Source organism: Cicer arietinum, chromosome 6, assembly GCF_000331145.2.
Source record: "Cicer arietinum cultivar CDC Frontier isolate Library 1 chromosome 6, Cicar.CDCFrontier_v2.0, whole genome shotgun sequence".
Classification (NCBI taxonomy): domain Eukaryota; kingdom Viridiplantae; phylum Streptophyta; class Magnoliopsida; order Fabales; family Fabaceae; genus Cicer; species Cicer arietinum.
Window position 1 is genome coordinate 18,475,882 of NC_021165.2, and position 17,621 is coordinate 18,493,502.

At 30.6% G+C, this 17,621-nt stretch overlaps 1 protein-coding gene across 2 annotated transcripts; it reads right to left on the reverse strand.

The window, feature by feature from the left end:
* Positions 1-365: 365 nt before the first annotated feature.
* Positions 366-7,899, reverse strand: LOC101495205 (uncharacterized). 2 transcript variants are annotated; one of them, XM_004514184.4, is made up of 4 exons: positions 7,511-7,899; positions 4,321-4,547; positions 3,164-3,971; positions 366-2,825 (listed from the first exon to the last, which is right to left on the reverse strand). In XM_004514184.4, exons 2-4 carry the CDS (start codon positions 4,543-4,545, stop codon positions 607-609), a joined length of 3,252 nt encoding a protein of 1,083 aa, XP_004514241.1. In that variant the 5' UTR covers positions 4,546-4,547; positions 7,511-7,899; the 3' UTR covers positions 366-606. The 2 variants fall into 2 exon arrangements, with proteins under 2 accessions (XP_004514241.1, XP_004514242.1); XM_004514185.4 differs by lacking the exon at positions 7,511-7,899 and having other exon boundaries at positions 3,164-3,945; positions 4,321-4,490.
* Between the last annotated feature and the right edge of the window lie 9,722 nt (positions 7,900-17,621).

A 17,621-nucleotide genomic window follows, 5' to 3' on the forward strand; every position in this document is an offset into this window, starting at 1 on the left:
AAGAGTGTGAAGTAGAGTAAACTAAAAATTGCAGATACATCAACAAAAATGTTTTACCCTTTATTTAAGTATGTTCAATAGTAAAGTTGATGGTTGAACAGGCCATTGATGCCACCATATCTAGCAGTTTTGAACCCTATAGGCTGATGCCCAAAGGGAAAGTAAACTGCTACCCAATGGTATAAGGTACCACCACCATGCAGAAAAATGAACCATAAACAAAGGAATAACGCTACCACCATGGTATAAGCTAACAAATTGTGCTATTTGAAGGAGCTCCATTTCATTCAAGCGTGCAGCCTAATAGCATTAAGCAGTGTACTAGAAAAATCACCCAAAAAAAGTGAGAATGCACAAACTGCACATATCTAAACAATTCTCAAAAGAGATAACCAAGAATAAATCATGCAACATTATTCAAGAATAATACAAGTTGGTATCATCCGAAGACTAACTGAAAATCAAGCATATATCCAAATACGGGTTTGAAGAAATGTACAAAGAGAAATCCCCGCGCTTTAGACATCACATGTCCCATCAATATAGAAATTGGCCCTCCTTACCCTCTATAAATTCTCATCTATAAATTTAAGCCTCTTACGGTGATTAGGTTAACCGAATTGATGGAGGATTACCTGCTGGGCACCTCTGTCTACGTGGCCTTCTGGTTGTCTTGCCCCAACCTGTTAGACTTCTATCCTCCAGTCCCACTTCAACATTGTTAAGCTGCTGCATCAGTGGGGTAACAGTTTCAATGGTTGTCGCTGGAGGAGGGGGAGATGGCGGAACCTGTGACCGCCGCCTACCCCTGCCACACCCATTCCTAGAAGAGCTTCTTCTGGTTAATCCTGAATGCCATGCATGACCTGTGGCTTTCATAAGCCCGCCAAATGTCTGAAGGTCTTCTGTTACTTCATGCCTTGATAAAGATGTAAGGCCTGGAAGGATGTCTCTTTGGAAATCCCTTCGCTGCCTCCCTCTCCTTGCTGGCCCCTTTCGTGCCCGAGTAGGTAAAGAAGTTGTTCCAGTTTCTTCTACTTTGAAGTTTTCTGGAACAAGAGGCTTGGGCATGTAGTCTTCTTCCTTGACCGCTTCTAGTTGCAATGTCATGGACTCAAAGTAATCCATTTCTTTGGAGGAAGATTCCCCTTTACCCACACAATTTTCCCCCCTTGAGCTATCTAACTTTCTCTGTATATCATCTACACATGAGGTAGCTACATCCGCAAACCAACTCAGTGGGTCCACCATTGGCCTTGATGAACTGCTCATCACATCATCCACTTGATTGCAGCAAAGAGATGACATGGAAACAATTGCCTCTGCTGCATACCTCATAAATTCATCTTGTGGTTGTTCAACTGTGACTTGTGCGCCTAGTGGTGATACTAAAGGAGTTTCAAGCTGTTTTTCTTCAGGAATGGCATCCTCCTCTGTTTCAGGAACAGCAGGAGCTTCAAGATCTATTACCACCTTCATTTTTACATTGGTGTTTGGAACAGTTGTCAGAGATGGTTCATCCTCACTCATACTCAAGTTCAGGTCAATTTGATTTCTAGAGCTGGCTTCTGTTTTAGAAAGTCCTTCCTTACAAATAATAACTTCAGTGACAGCTTGTTTGTCCATGTCAACCTCAAAAACATCAGCATCACTAGGCAAGTTAATATCAAGTAACCAGTTTTTCCTATTATTTTCCACCAATTCTATGTCGGATGGATTAGGAACTGACACAGACGGAGGAGTGAGTGAAGATGACTCCTTTGCAGAAATCAGAGGCATACCAAATATGGGAACACCGAGAATTTTCTTTTTACTAAAGCTTTCTCTTACTTTTATCCTACTCGGCTCAATAACATTTAAACACAAACCTGAAATTACATTGTTCTTAGATTTTTCACTAGACCCCTTCCCAGTTTCATCTTTGTTAGATAAAGAAGCAACCTGGAGACTCAATTCTCCAGCAGTTAAGCTTCTACCACTACCAGAATTTTGTGTCTCATTCTTACATGTGGTCTTGGATCTAAGCCAAGGCAACACTGGAAGCTGATCCTCGTGCTTCTGTGCTCGATGTTCGCTTCCAAGACCCGACTGGGTAACAATGTCATTGGTTAAACCATTTGAATGTAGCACATTCAAGTTAATATCTTTTCCAGATGTCATGTTATTGCAAATTAAATTTGAACTCTTATTGTAGTTTACTGAACCATTGTTGAAGTGTTCAGCAATCCTGTTGCAATCATTATTAAGGTTGAGATAGTCATAGCTAGTTGAAGAGATGTTAACCGGTCGTACTTTGGATGCAGATGAAGTCCTGGGATTAAACCCATTCTGCACAGATGTTTCACACAGAAAACCTGGATTAAGCTTGGCATTGATATTCAGAGGCCAACTATCTCCCAAAATCCCATTGCTTTGAAGTGACTGGGAACTTCTACTCAAGACACCAGATGCATTTAGAAATGGAGATGGTGGCATCTGAACAGACATCAACTTCTGGTTTAGACTACTACTCACCATTTCCAAAGATGAGTGAGACCAAGACTTGGCAAAATCTGAAGAAGGAGCAATTGCAAAGAGACTAGGACTGTGAGATGATATAACAGACTCTTGATGCTTATCAGTGAAGTATGCATTACTCCTTTCACTGATATCCAAACCACCAACTGTCTTTTCCCTCCACAAACCAGTCTTGCTTCTATTACTTAGATAATCAGATGTAGGTTCGGGACCTTTACCAAGTGCATTTTGCATTGTTTGGGAAGAAAAAAAAGATTGCTCTTGTTTGAGGATTTGAGGAATGGAATTCGAACTGCTTTTAGCTTGCCCTGTAATAATCATTAAAAACTTAATTGTTACAGTGCAATTTATCATATGCCACATCAATCACAGTACTAGTTTATTGTTACACTTACACGATCAAAAAGGAAATTTTGGTTCCAAGGAAAAGTATATAAAAATACTTTTTAAATATATTTGCAAAATTCATGTTAGAGCAAAAATATCCAACTTACTAATAATAAAAAACAGTTTATCTACTTGAAAGGAGACACGGCACAATTAAGAGTATACTGATCTGTCAGCTCTCACACTGAAAAATCTTACTCTCATTGTGCTTCCAGTCTCTTTCTATAATTTTAAAGCAGCTAAATAATAAAAATCTAACCTGCATCCTTTGATGAAATCCACACTTTTCCACCCCCATCATTCTTCAAATATCCGTTATTTGAAGTAGCATGATGCGAGTTGAGTACATCTTCCGCGGGAAAACCAAAAATCCTTGACTTCTGTTTGGCAGATAGATCAGAGCATTCAGTTGCCCCTTGATAGGGATTATTGTTTGGATGAGGAATACATGCAGAAGCATTGGTTTCTTCCATCTGAACAGGTTCATTTAAATCAGCCAATCCATTTCTGCTCCTTAAAGGCTGCTCAGATCTTGAAGTGTCTTCCTGGCTACCAGTCTTCCCACCATTGCCACAAAAAAGCTTCACACCATCTCCCTTCCCATTTTTACAATTTCTATCAGGAATTGTAGTGCCACTTATATTTTCATCACTAAACTTTTCACCTTCATCAGTATCAATGTACTCGTCAGCAGGGAGGTGAAGGTCAAACATTTTTCTCCTCACTTTTGAGGGTCTAGACTCCAGTCCCTCAGCATCTTTTGAACTACTCCCATTTGGTGATGGAAACAGACCAGCTTGCTTATTGATTCCTTTGTTAGAAGCCAAAGGAGAATGAGTGGCCTCAACACCTGAAAAAGATGGTCCAACTCCAGCACAAGCAGAACTTCCTGTTACTGGAAAGCTAGGAAAGTGCCACTTTTTAGCATCTTCAGATGTTATTTGAGTTGGTAAAGGACGTGGGGAAAATGATGTCCCAACCGATCTATGGTTCCTATGTAACTCTTTCATTTTTACCTCGTCCATCAAATCTCTTTGTATTCTGTATAAACGATGAAGTTCAAACACCTGATTGATAATGCATAACTTAAATATATCAATAGTTTCACCAATCATAGGGTACATAAAAATTAAGCCAAACTATATCACCATTGAACCATGTTAAAAGAAAATCCTACATCTAAAACTGATTAAAGTCAATATAGAACCAAACTAGTGTTGGTATCTCACTGTTAAAGTACTTAGCAACCACTGCAGCAATTGAAAATTTCCATATTTTGAGAGAAACAGCTCTGACGAAGGAGAAAAAAATTAAAACAATTACTAAAAATATTTAACCTTTAATCACCCCAAAACTTTCCATGGGCATATTATTTAACCTACTGGACAAGAATAAAAATAAACTAGGACTTCATACCTGATTCTTAAATATGGCCTCATGCTCAAGCATCATCTGCTTCACAACATCCTTATCATATGCTGAACATACATCTGCAGCAGCACTTGGAAGATGGTTATGATAATATTGGCCATTTGCCAGTGCTTTGTCTCCGTAAAATAGGGGCCAACCACAACTACTGGATTCCTCATTAAGATCTCTCATTGAGTAGTATCCTGGAAGACTTTGAACTTTGGTTCCCATCCCTGATAATTGAACACATATATTTAAATAAGTTATTTTTATCACAAATAAGTGATATATAGCTTCTCTCTTGTTCCAATAATATCACAATCCATGCAGTATCTTAATTTATTTCATACTAACTCATGTCATGAAGAAGGTATCTAATTATGTTAACATTCCAAATGCGGTATGGCATCAAATACCACAAACTCAATCCATGAAAAGTAGCCAAATAATTGAATGACTCGAAACCAGATTTGATGATGTGAATCATATCCAAATAGTTACACAAACAACGTCACATATACAGTGCTAGCAAAGATAGTTTCCTATCCAGAAATTTAAAGTTTTTACCCATAATTCATCTGTTAAATATACATGAATGATTAAGAAAACTTCTCACTAGAAAAAAGAAAGGAAAAAAAAATATGTATGAACTAATCAGATTTCCACATTTTTCAAGTACATTGACCTACAAGTATAATGAATGAAATTAAATCTTAACACAAAATCTTCATTACTCTGGTACAGTTAAAGAGTATTCAAGTAAACTAGTAAATTAATTTTTTTCATGAACGGATTAACATTTTAGCAGTCCATTTCATTAAAAAAAGTAACTCCCTCCGATCTCGAATATAAGCCAAAAAGTACTCATATTTTTTGGTATTAAATATAAGCAAATATAACTTACTTTCGTTCTATTTAATGATGTCAATCCTACAATACTCTTAAATTAATATAAATCCTCCCCGCCCCTCCAAAATCCTCCACCCAAACATAACCTAGTCTCTCCAGCTCTTGACCCTTCGCTATCTCTCCCAAGCTGATTAGATATTAAAATCCTTTCGCAAAAAGTATTTCCTTTTTCACTCTCTCATGCTTGTTCCCTCTTTTGCAAAATTGCAATAACATTTCTCTTTTTATTTCAAGAGATGTTAAGTTGAAATTTCAGCTGATCACACATAGTTTCATGAAGCAATTCACAAGTACAATGCCACTTTACTTGAAGCCTCTATATGCATGACAATAGAGACCTTGAACCCAAGTTAGGTATTGCGGAGTACAGCAAGAATCTGGTGGCTATTCCTTCCAACACTATGAATCATCTTTAATTTCAAAAGAAAATCTGGACTACCTCAATAAATGCAGGAAAGCAATAGAATGTATTTATGAACAATTTAATTAGAAACAAGAATTTCCATGTGAGCTTTCTAAAACATGTGCAAATAGGTATCTGCTGCTAAGTTAAACCCAATTCACCGTATCAGAACAAGCAACTAGATTTAGATCAGATAAGGTTATTTCACCAGAGAATAAAAAAGGTGAAAGTATTTACTGAAATCCTGAGCTAGAAAGAGTATGTAAGTAAAAGTCAACATGCATGGAGAAAAAGAAAGAGTTCGTTACGACACCAAGCTCTTGATATCCTTAAACTAAGGGACTCTTAAAAGCAGGTAGAAAACAGTGGTTGGCTGTTTAAATATTCATTGCACAATGTAGCTCTTAACAGTTATCAACCTATCATATATGTTAGCCTTAAATCCATAACTATGTTATCTACTGATGAAAATCAACAACTCCTACATTTAGAAGTATGGGTGAAATATTACAAAAAAGATGTTGAAGTGTTTAATAGAAGCAGGACACTATACATACTGCTTCAGACAACCAATAAGATGTAAACACAACCCTAAATTAGCCAAACTTTGGGGTTGCAGAAAAGTAAGCAATGTAACAAACATTCTTGAAATAGGGCTTCAGGTCACAAAAAATACACACATTTGTTAATGTTGACCCACGAGTGAAATTTGACATGATTAAAGTTGCGAGAAGGCGATCAGGTTAATTAAAAATGAGAAACTAACAATTAATTCCAATATAACTTGGTTGAGGACCAGTTACCTGGAAAAAACTGCTTAAGATATAATAAGTTAACACTAATGCACTTATAAAAACGGCCTCATGATACGCCAACTTGATGAAAATACTTCTTCAATCCAATATTGGACAAAAGAAACTATAGCAATCAGCATATTCCAATGTTTTTTGTCGATATTTCTGACCAAAACTATCAGCAGTCAGTTCTAACAGTTGAACAATCAGTACGAGTAAGAAAATCCTGTCAACTAATCAAGAAAACTAGCCACTCATGTTTTGGCTTAGTTGCCAATAAGTATTTTGATGGAGGACAAGGATTGTGAGAATACATTTGAATCCAACTTATAACACCACGGGGTAGAACCCACATTTAAAAGACAAGTTTCAATTGTATTAAAACTGATTCATTCTCCACCAATTAATCTCGTGCTGAGAAATTTCAAAATCTCAGTGAAATAATGACGGTTTTCACTTTTCAACTTTAATAGCTACACGTAGGCTCATCATTGTAAAAAAAATCTATGGAAAAGTGAAGCAACTTGAACCTAGACATCCCAATTTCATCCTTGACATCAAGGAACTATGGTCCTTTACTCCAAGTTTGAGCAAAGAGAATGAATGAAAAAATAAAGTAACAGAAAATCTTAATTGTATTCACACTGAACCATGCATATTATCCCTTAATTCAGTTACAACTTCACAACAATTTTTCAATCTTTCTTAAATAATATAGATTAAAAGCACCACCCACAAAAAAAAAAAAATTAGAGAGAGAAAACCTAAATGAATAACAAAATTGAATTGAGCAGATCCTATACAACAACTATCAAACCAACGGATATTTATTGTCGATTAAAAAGAAGAATTCAAAACACTAAAATCCAACATCTGAACATTTTCAGCTAATCAAACAGAGGAAAAAGAAAGAAAAAAAAATGAATGTTAACAAATTCAGTGGAATAAGCTTCTAAGCAATAGGAACCGAGAATTTCATTTCCACGGCACTCAAAACTGAACTAGTTAGAAAAATAAATAAATAAAACAAAATTTGATGAGATCATTAAGTAAAATTAAACATAGAATTCAGAAAATATTGTAAAATTACCTCAAAGCCACATCCTCATATCACTTGCTATAAAGAATCCGCCATGGATTCTTCTACCATTGAAAAACAATAGAAAAATTAAGTGTTTTGACTCTAACTATAATAAGAAGCAAAAAAGAAAAAGGGTAAACTAAAAGCAAGAATTAAGAAAGTGGATGTTGTAGTAACAACATTGAAGGAGCTTAGATCGTCGATTTCGATCTTGTTCTCCTCTTTCTCTCTCTCTCTCTCTCGTAGACACATACAAAATGAAGAAAGAAAAATAAACGAAGGTTTTTTGTTTGTAGAGAGAGAAAGAAAAAAAAAGAATTAGTGAAGAGAGAGATCCCAGATAAGAAATCTCCTCACAAACAAACGACCTTCTAAGAACAGTGACATGAAATTTGTCAACATCCGGTCTCTTTATATTCTCTGCTTTTTCTTCACTTCTCTCTCTCTTTTATTTTTCCAATTTTATAAACTAATTAATATTATTAATGTATTTATTTAAGCATTTCTGTTCTTGAGGATATCAAAACAAATGCCCATTTCTAGATTCTCTCCACTTTCCTTGTTTTTTGGCTCACGTTATATCAAATCAAAATATTACTATTTCTACTCAAAATTGAAAATTCACACCATGTAGTCCTTTTAATTTTACATCCATACCATTTATATTATTTTATATTGTACTAGTATTTTTTTAATCATATAGTATTGTACTTTTGTCTAAAGAAATCACAGGAGTAGTATTGTAGTAGTACTATCATTTGATTCATTTCCGCCAGAAAAAGAGCATCTGTTAATGTTAGCATTTATTAACTTTTTTAGTAATTGTTGTTATTTAATATTTAAAATGGTAGCAATATGGGGTAACTAAAAGTGTAAAATGTGAAAAGGGTAATAATTTTGTGAATATGTGTGTGAATTACTCCAACAGCAATGGGCGCAACAAACTTGACAAAATATACAATCTTTTCGAAGCTACTAGTTGTTAGGACTATATTAATAGTAATTAATTGGTGTAATGTTATTGCATTTAAGAAAATTGCCATATTAAGTACGTGTTTAAGTTGTAATTGGCTGTTACAAGAGGCAGAGAAAGTAAGTGGGACCCTACAAACTATGGGAAAGATGAGATTTTTTTTTAAAAAGGGTTGGTTAATGATGCAATGGAAAATATGGTATTGAAAATACCCTTGTGGGAACAATATATTTACGAGAATGGGTTTAATTTGTGCTCTCTCTCTCTGTCTTGTTATTTGGTTGGGTTTTGTTTCATTTTCGACTCTTCCCTTATTTGATTGGTGAAAGGATCCTCTGCCTCAGTCTATTCTTCTTCTGGGTGTACTTTCTATCACCGTAGTGTCTTATCTCCTCTTTCAAAAGAAAAATATATTATCAAGTATAATTACGAATAATAGTTAATAATGTAAAAATAAGGAAAAGAGAGAAAAATAAAGATTATAATGCCACCATACACATGGCTGTTTTTAATGCCTCCATATTAAATTTCTTGAATTCTAGTCCAACTTTAAATGGCATTTTGTATTATTAATTATTTATTTACCAAAATGATCTTTATTTTAATTAAAATTGTTCACATCTAAATAAATTCAAATAAAAATAGAAAATAATCTAAAATTTTGAAAATTGTATCAAAATTATTTTTATCAAATGTCTTTAGATTTTGTGAAAACAACTTGGACTATATTAGATTTTGCATTCATTTTTTGAAATTAAATTAAACTGAACTCGGTTGCATATATAAAATTTTGCTTTTAATTATTTTATTATAAGTATTAAATGTTACATTAATCTTTTTTTTTTGTATTTTAATACTTATTAGTTAAATATAATATAATATTTTACTATTTCATTTGTTATGGATGTAATTAATATTTATTACTTCTTAATGTTAATTTTAAGTGTGTTATATGTTATATATTTTGATTTTATTTAGTTCGTAAGATTTTATTTGACATAATATAAGATATAAACTTCTAATTTCATGGTAGAAATGATATTTATTTTTTAAGGAAAGTACAGAGAAATTATTAATAAACTTTTTGGTTTAATGATGAATTTCTTTTGGATAATATTTACTATTATAATTTAATAGTATTATTAATATTCTTAATTTATTCAATGAATTTAAGACACATAATAAGAAACCATCTCATTACCAAAAATAACTCTAGTGGTAGCGCCAAAAGGTCAGATCTTTCCTCTTCTTCCTCTTTTGTACACAGTTACAAAGAAAATATTTTTTTGAATTATTCCTTCAAATAGTTTTTTTTTTCAGTTTATTTAAATAAGTTGTTATCTTAATTTTTTTTTCTTTCAATTTTCTGTGATTTTTTTATTTGAATGTGTATTGTTTAGTTTATCATCATTTTGACTTTTTTATTTTTACATTTTGGTACCGTATTCATTTATTTAAGATTTATAAATTAATTTTGATCGATTATAAAATTTAATTAATGATTTTGTCATCGTTAAAATTACAGATTAAGAAGTATTAGTTTTTTGGACATTTAAGTTTTATCATATTTATATACATGCTATTGTTTTGTGCTATTAATTTGAGTATTGTAAATTTATTCATGTATTTTTTTTTATAACAAATTTATATTATATCGATGTATTCTCTAAATTTGATTAAAATTTTTTTATTAAAAAAAATGAAACCATCTTGTTGTAAAAAAAAATCATCTCGATCATGCACAAAATTACATCTCAAGTACCGTGTTTAATTGTAATTTATTGCATCTTAGCAAAAACAAATGTACTTTAGTTTTATTGGATCAAATTCGAATCTCCAGTTTAATGGAAAAGGGACGAGGGGAATATAACTATAAAGGATGCATATTTATACTTAAAATGAAAATATGTCATGCACTGTTGCGTAAATTAATTTATATTGATGGTAAATAAGAATAATTAATTTCATTATTTTTGTTATTCTATTATATAATTATCACAATTAAAAAGTTACTTAATCAACTAATTAAGATTAATGACATTATAAAAAAATTTAAACTGATATTATATGGGCATCAATCTCATACTTTGACTAGGAAAACGATGATTACTATGAATAATGACAACATTGTCTTTAGAGCACATGTTACTATATTAAAGATATAAATTTTATATTTAAAATTGTGCATTCTATTTTTTCAAGATATAAATGTTATTGGTGGAATCCTTAATTAGCATGACCCATTATTTATAAGTATTTTTGTAAGATACATAATTTTTTTAATTATTTAAAACAAAAATACTAAAAAAATTAAATGCATTTTTAGTACTTATATAATCATAATGTTAATCTGATAGAAATTAAGAATGATAAAATAGATAAACTCATTTCATTTCATCTCATCTCATCGTAATAACATGAATATATAATATATTGAATTATCAATTTGAATTTGAAATATCTTTTTTCTTCAAATTTAATACGTGTAATCTCCTTCACTGAACTCTTTAGAAAAATATTCACGAATTTTTAAGGTTTATTTTCTAAACAATTTTAATCACTTTAACCCTATTTAAAAAACTTGATTCTTATGATGTTTCATAAAAGTACATATAAATAACAAAATAAAAATTAAATGTGATTAAAATTCATTCATTTAGTCTTTCAAAATAGTCTAAATAATTTATATAAAAATCTCTTATATTTAATGACGATGAAAAGAGAGAATAAAAATAGAGATATATTTAATTATTAATAAAAAATATTTTAATTATATTTTATAATTCGTTTAAGAAGAAAAAAAATACTTTAACTACCATCCAAATTTAAAAAAAAAAAAATTAGGGCGAGAGAGAGAAAAGAGATCTATGAAAAAATTTAATCTCCTTTCCTCCTATCCAAATGATTAAACCCAACAAATTAAAATTAATTTTTTTCTCAATCTCCTCCCAACAAACAAATTCTAAAAAACAAAATACTGAGTGGAAGTGAAATTATTCAATAATTATACTTGAAATATAATAATTTTATATGGACTTAAGAAATATTTAATTAATTTTAAAAATACACTGTTCCTTTGTTTGTAAATAAATTGGTAAAGAAATTTTCACAATTACAAAGTCTTAAGTTCGATTTATGAACATGATATTCAACTTAACAACATTGATATTTGTTAGTTAAATTAAGTTTTACAGTGTTTCTTTATTTGATTAAAATGCTAAATTGCACTTTATATTTTATCTAGTTCTCGAATAGGTCATTCATACAAGTCATATCGAGTTATTAAAATAAATCGATAAATAACAAAATATAATTGTTATAATTATGATTCAATTAAAAATCATTAAAATATCTTTAAATCTAAATAATAAAATATTAAAAATAAAAGTATTTGTTAACTCAAATATTTTTTGACAATGCACATCTTTAATGTCGGTGTTTGGTATTTATATGTAACATAGTATTTGATTACAATATGTTTCATCATATTTTTGAATGTACAAACAACCTATTTATTTTTAATAGATTTATGGTGGATTTCTTTTTATATACAACGACTCATCTTTTAGTTCTTGTTGAAAAACTTAATTTCTTATTTTGATTTTTCTCTAATTCACATGATCGATATTATGTGTTTTTCTATTGGAGTTACAAAATATGAGTTTTAGGTTTTTTAAAGATGGAGTGAAAGAGAAAGAATGTGAAGAGGAAGATGATAAAGAAATAAAAGATGAAGATCGAATCTGAACGAAAACTAATTTAAATTTAGAAAACTATATTAGTGTGTTTTTTACAAAACTTATAAGATTAATCTGTATCATTTACTTTTATAACTTACCATATTAACAAAGTCATACACACGTTAGTATCATAACAGCCATATGACATTTTTTTTAACAAAACTAATGAAAAACAACTTTTTGCAAAAAGACAATAACTTAAATACTAACCTTATAAACGAAATGTCATGATCGAATTGAATATAAAAAAAAATCAAAAACTAAATCAAACATAAAGAATTAAAATTACAATTTAACCTTTTTATATTGGTCATTACTTTTTACTTAAACTAAAAAAACAACCTAGCACGGTTATCTGCTTTAAATAAAAACATTGTTATCCTACGTCACTTTTGGATCAGATAGCATCAAATCAAATGTGTTTTAAGAACCGATTTTAGTATTTTAAATTGATTGAATTTCTATCAAAGATCGAATACAGTATTGCTGTCCACCAAAAGGTGTCGTCGTGTCGAGTAATTTGTGTTCATGTTTAATAGTGTAATTTATCCGTAAGGCTTAAATATTTTTCTATTTTTAAACTTTTCCAAAAGGATTAAATATCTTAGAAGAAAAAGAAATGTACCAAAACAAATTATCTTAGAAGAAGTTTATGAATGAAATATAATTTTATTTTGTTTTAAAGCTTATTAATGTTTTTTAACTATAAAGCATATTAATGTTCTATAACTTTATGTTATGTTCTATTGAGTGGTAAATGCGTTTTTATTACACATTTGAATGTAAGTTATGTAACAAAACTTCCGTAAAATCATCCCAATATATTTTAAACAAACAACTAATGACTGTCAATTTTTTGTTTTTGTCTCTAATAGTTTTTGACCAAATAATTTGACCAAATAATGAGTAATAGTTGTTTTCTGTACAAATGGGTTATGGCTCTAAATAAATTTTAGCCATGGAGTGGTAGAGCTAGCTGGAAACATAGACATGGTGTTATAAATTCAAGTAAATATAAAAACCGATATTTTTTAATTAATTTTGTCGTATAAAGTTTGATTATATTTTATCAATGTCGTCGAATAATTTTATAAATAAGCATAATGCTACAATGATTAAATTGCGAGTGGGAAGGTAAGTATTAAAAAAACTTGTGGACTATGTCGTCTTTATTATGAGTATTTTTCTTATTCTATTTTTACTTGAAGGTGAAATAGAGAAAACGGCAAATTCGCTTTCTCTTTATGGTGGAACATCATCTAAACAACTATTTTGGGATACACTATCACTTTATAAGAATGATGGGGCATGTGATTCAAAAATCTCAATACCTTTAGTTTTGCTATGTTTGACTAACAAGGTTGATGATTAATAACAAATCCCAACAATCTCATCTCTAAATTATTCAAAATTATATATTTTCCAAAGAACAATTATCTTGGGTTATTAAATGCAATTTAAATTATGTTTGGTGAAACATTTGAAGTGTCAAGTTAGTGGTTCAAGAAGGTACTTGTTAGAGTATTGGTTTGGATGCAAATATTCCTCCTTGAAATGAGGGATGGCTCCATGATGGTTCAATGTTATCAAGGCCAACCCATAATGCGGTGAATTAGATCAATTGAAAATCTCATGTTCTAAACTTGGAATACCCCTATTTCATTACAAGGTTGTTCCATCAAATGATGTGGTAACAAAGATCTAAAGTAGTATGTTATTTGCAGAAGTCTTGGAAGATAAGAGGATTTAAGGAGCTTAAAAAAATGTTATTTATTCTATCGAGAGTGTCTAATAGTTATGTAACGAACTCATTGACACATATGATATTAATGTAGATGGTAATTAGCAGTTTATTTGGCAACAAGAAGTTCAATAAAAAATTAAGAACTTAATTTGGGGCATGTGTAGAAATTGTTTGCCTACTAGGAAATGGAAAGGAAGATAGTGTGCATATATTTTTTAGTAACTTGTTCAAATAGCAGTCACATTTGGGCTCGTTGCAATTTACTCACTGATTTAAACATGAAGCTGTCAGCAATTCGAATGTGGCAGATCAAATTTTTACACTATTGCAGCAGTGCAATAAGGAACAATTTGCTAGAAGATTGGTCCATTGATTGAACAAACCACCTGATAGAAGATTGGTCTATTGTGCACCAATTCAGACAGACTGCTGTTGGACAGGGACAACAGTAGAGTCTTGTCGGATCAACAGTTTGGTCGCGGCCAGATTCAAATGTCATCGCCGACACCACCTTCTCAACCAACTCAATCGAGTAGGCATTGTTATATGCATTCATGATGGTCGAGTCATTTGTGTTTGCAAAAAACAGAATGGATGTCATCTCTTTGCTTGGCTCGAAAACTGTTGCTGACAATTTCTTCTGTCATACTATCATGTTTTACTTTCTTTATACAAACTCTCATGGTAATTTTATTCAAAGGCAAATCATTGAAATTGTTTATACTATTGCCATAGATTAATTGTTTTGAAGATAAAGAATCTGAATAATGATTAAAGATTAATTAACTTGTTTGTCTATGTTTCCAGCTAGCTCTACCGCTCCATGGCTAAAATTTATTTAGAGCCATAACCCATTTGTACAGAAAACAACTATTACTAATTATTTGGTCAAAAACTATTAGAGACTATCATGTTAATTGTTTTGAAGATAAACAAACAAGTTAATTAATCTTTAATCATTATTCAGACTGTGTTGCTATTTAACTTGTCTTTTTTAGTGTATTATTCGAAGATAGATAATCAAATACACCTATACAACAATCAAGATCATTCTGATTTTCAACATATCATTGTAGTTTATAAGAATATCAATTTCGACAAACCAATAAGATTCTCATTTATAACAGTATCATTCTCATCGATCAACATTATTATAGATAATTTGTTTTAAGGATAAAAATGAAATGAATAATTTTCTAAAGTACATATCTTAAGTAAAACGAATATCAAGACAACTCAAAACAATGATCAAGCTCAAAAGTTTAGCTAAAGGATCTAAGAAGCAAAATTAAGGCATCAAGAGCAATAATCAGATTAATCCCCAGATTGTTGAGCTATGAACGAGTACAACTAGAACAACAAGGATGAAAAGGACACTACTGATGCACCTTGTGCACAAAGGTCAACATGCGCGCAAAGCAGAAAGCTGACACCTACTAAAGAAAACATCAGTCACAATATTCATTCAAATACAAAATCAAGAACGTTCTGGTTGCAAATGAAGAACATTATGAATAAAATAGAACACATGCCTATTAATTATCACTTTGGACAATTGTCTCTCTTAAGGATCAACAATGGTCATAATGAGCTATCTGTAACCTTCATCATGTCTATAAAAAGAACATCAAGATGAAGACAAATGACAAGAGTTTTTAGTGCAATCAATTTATCACTAAAACAATCATACTCGAGAAATTAAAACTCTTCAATCAAGCAAAAGCTCTAGTTGTCTTACACTGGATTCAAGGATCTTTGTAATTGAGTAATTGCTGATAATCAATCTCAAACAAGTGTCGAGTAGATTATGATCTTACAACCATCTTTTATAATTCCATTTGAAGCTCAAGTCTATTTCTTAAAGATAATTTGAGTGTATTGTAAAAAAATTTGTGTGAATAATATGTATAGTGCAAAAAATACTTTATGGACCAAAAGATAACTGTAAAAATCATTTCAATGTTGAAAGTTGAATGATGTAACTGATTAAGAAAGACAGTATGAAAGCAATAACGTTCTTGTGTGAAGCACATTAATAAAAAAACTCACAAATTGTGAGGACTGAACGTAATTCATTTTTTATGACTAGCCAAGGTTGATCTTGAGTTAATTTAAATTATAAAACAAGAATTAATATTTTTAAAGGGATCATAATTTAAACATTCTTTCTTGTGATTGATATTACTACTTCAATAATTTCATCTTTAATTAACTTTCACACTCTGGTTGACGTACCAACATGTATTCTATCATTTTACTATAAATAAAATGTAATAAGCATTTTGAGTAAAAAAATAATTTAAGTCCCATTCTATATATGTTAAAATAAGTATTGTTTTAGTATACATACAATGTTTCAAAATAAGTGTCATTTTTTTTAATATAACATTAATTACTTTTTTTTACATTAAATTAATATCGATTTCACCACTCTCAACTCATTATATTATGATATACATTTATTTGTGTTTTTTTTCTTCTTCTTCTTCAGATTTTGATATACATAGGCTCATATTGATGATAACTGTTAATAAATATAATTTCATAAAATTTAATTTTTTTCCCATTTATTATTATTTTTTAATCGGTGTAAACAAACCAAATATAGAAGTTTTATTTATTTATTATTATTATAGAAGATAGAAGTTATTTGTAACAATTTTCTCAGTGCCTTAGAAATATTGGTAAGATTTAATTACTAATTAGAATTTCTAGGATTTTATTAATTATTAATGTTGTATTTTTAGTAATATTAAATTAAAATTAAAGATAGAATAGAAACGTAGTAACATTAACAAGTCCAAGTGACAAAGAAATAACATACCACCTTTATTTTTCTTTTTCTCTTTCTCTCACATGTACCCTTAACTAACAAAAACCTCCATTTTATTTCACCAACCAATTGCACCATCTTCTCCACCAACAAATCTCATTTTCTCTCAAAACATTAAGAAAACACTAACACTATTACTATTCATCGTCTCCCTCATCCATCAATTTTCTTATTATTTCCAAAATTCTTCAAAGACAAAAGTTTTCTAAAGTCTTCTACATCTGCTTGATCCCTTACATGTCGTTTTATTCCTCTCAAGATCTATTAATTGACCAAAGTAACACTAAAAGAAAATACATAGCAACATTTGGAGCATCTCTAAATTTGAATCAGAGTATAAATGATATAAGAGCTAAAATCTGAGAAAACAAGTAAATTCCCCAACCAGTTCGAAGTATAGGAATCCCTTCTCGGGAAACTGTGAATTTTGTTACATTAACTATTTTTAGCGTGATGATTTTGAGAATTTATTCACTTAAATTCTTTACTTTTTGTCAAAAACTATTTTGGGAGTATCACGGGTTAAAAGAACTTAGAGCGTGAGAAAAATGGAATTTTTAGCATATAGGTGTTTTGAAACTGCACTCAAATGATTTTAAAATATAAGGCGTGTTGTTTGTTTGATCTTTGTATGATTGTTGCTTTAGAAGTTTAGGAACCCTTAGGATTTTGAGTAAATAATTGTAGTTTAATGTGAGAATTATGTCACTGAAGGCAAATGTGTGTGCCTTTGACGCTTTTTCACCCTTCCATTTGTAGTTTTGCCTTTAGGTGTCATTATGTAACTTTGGAAGTTTTTGCCTATAGTTCATAACTCATGATCTTCGGCA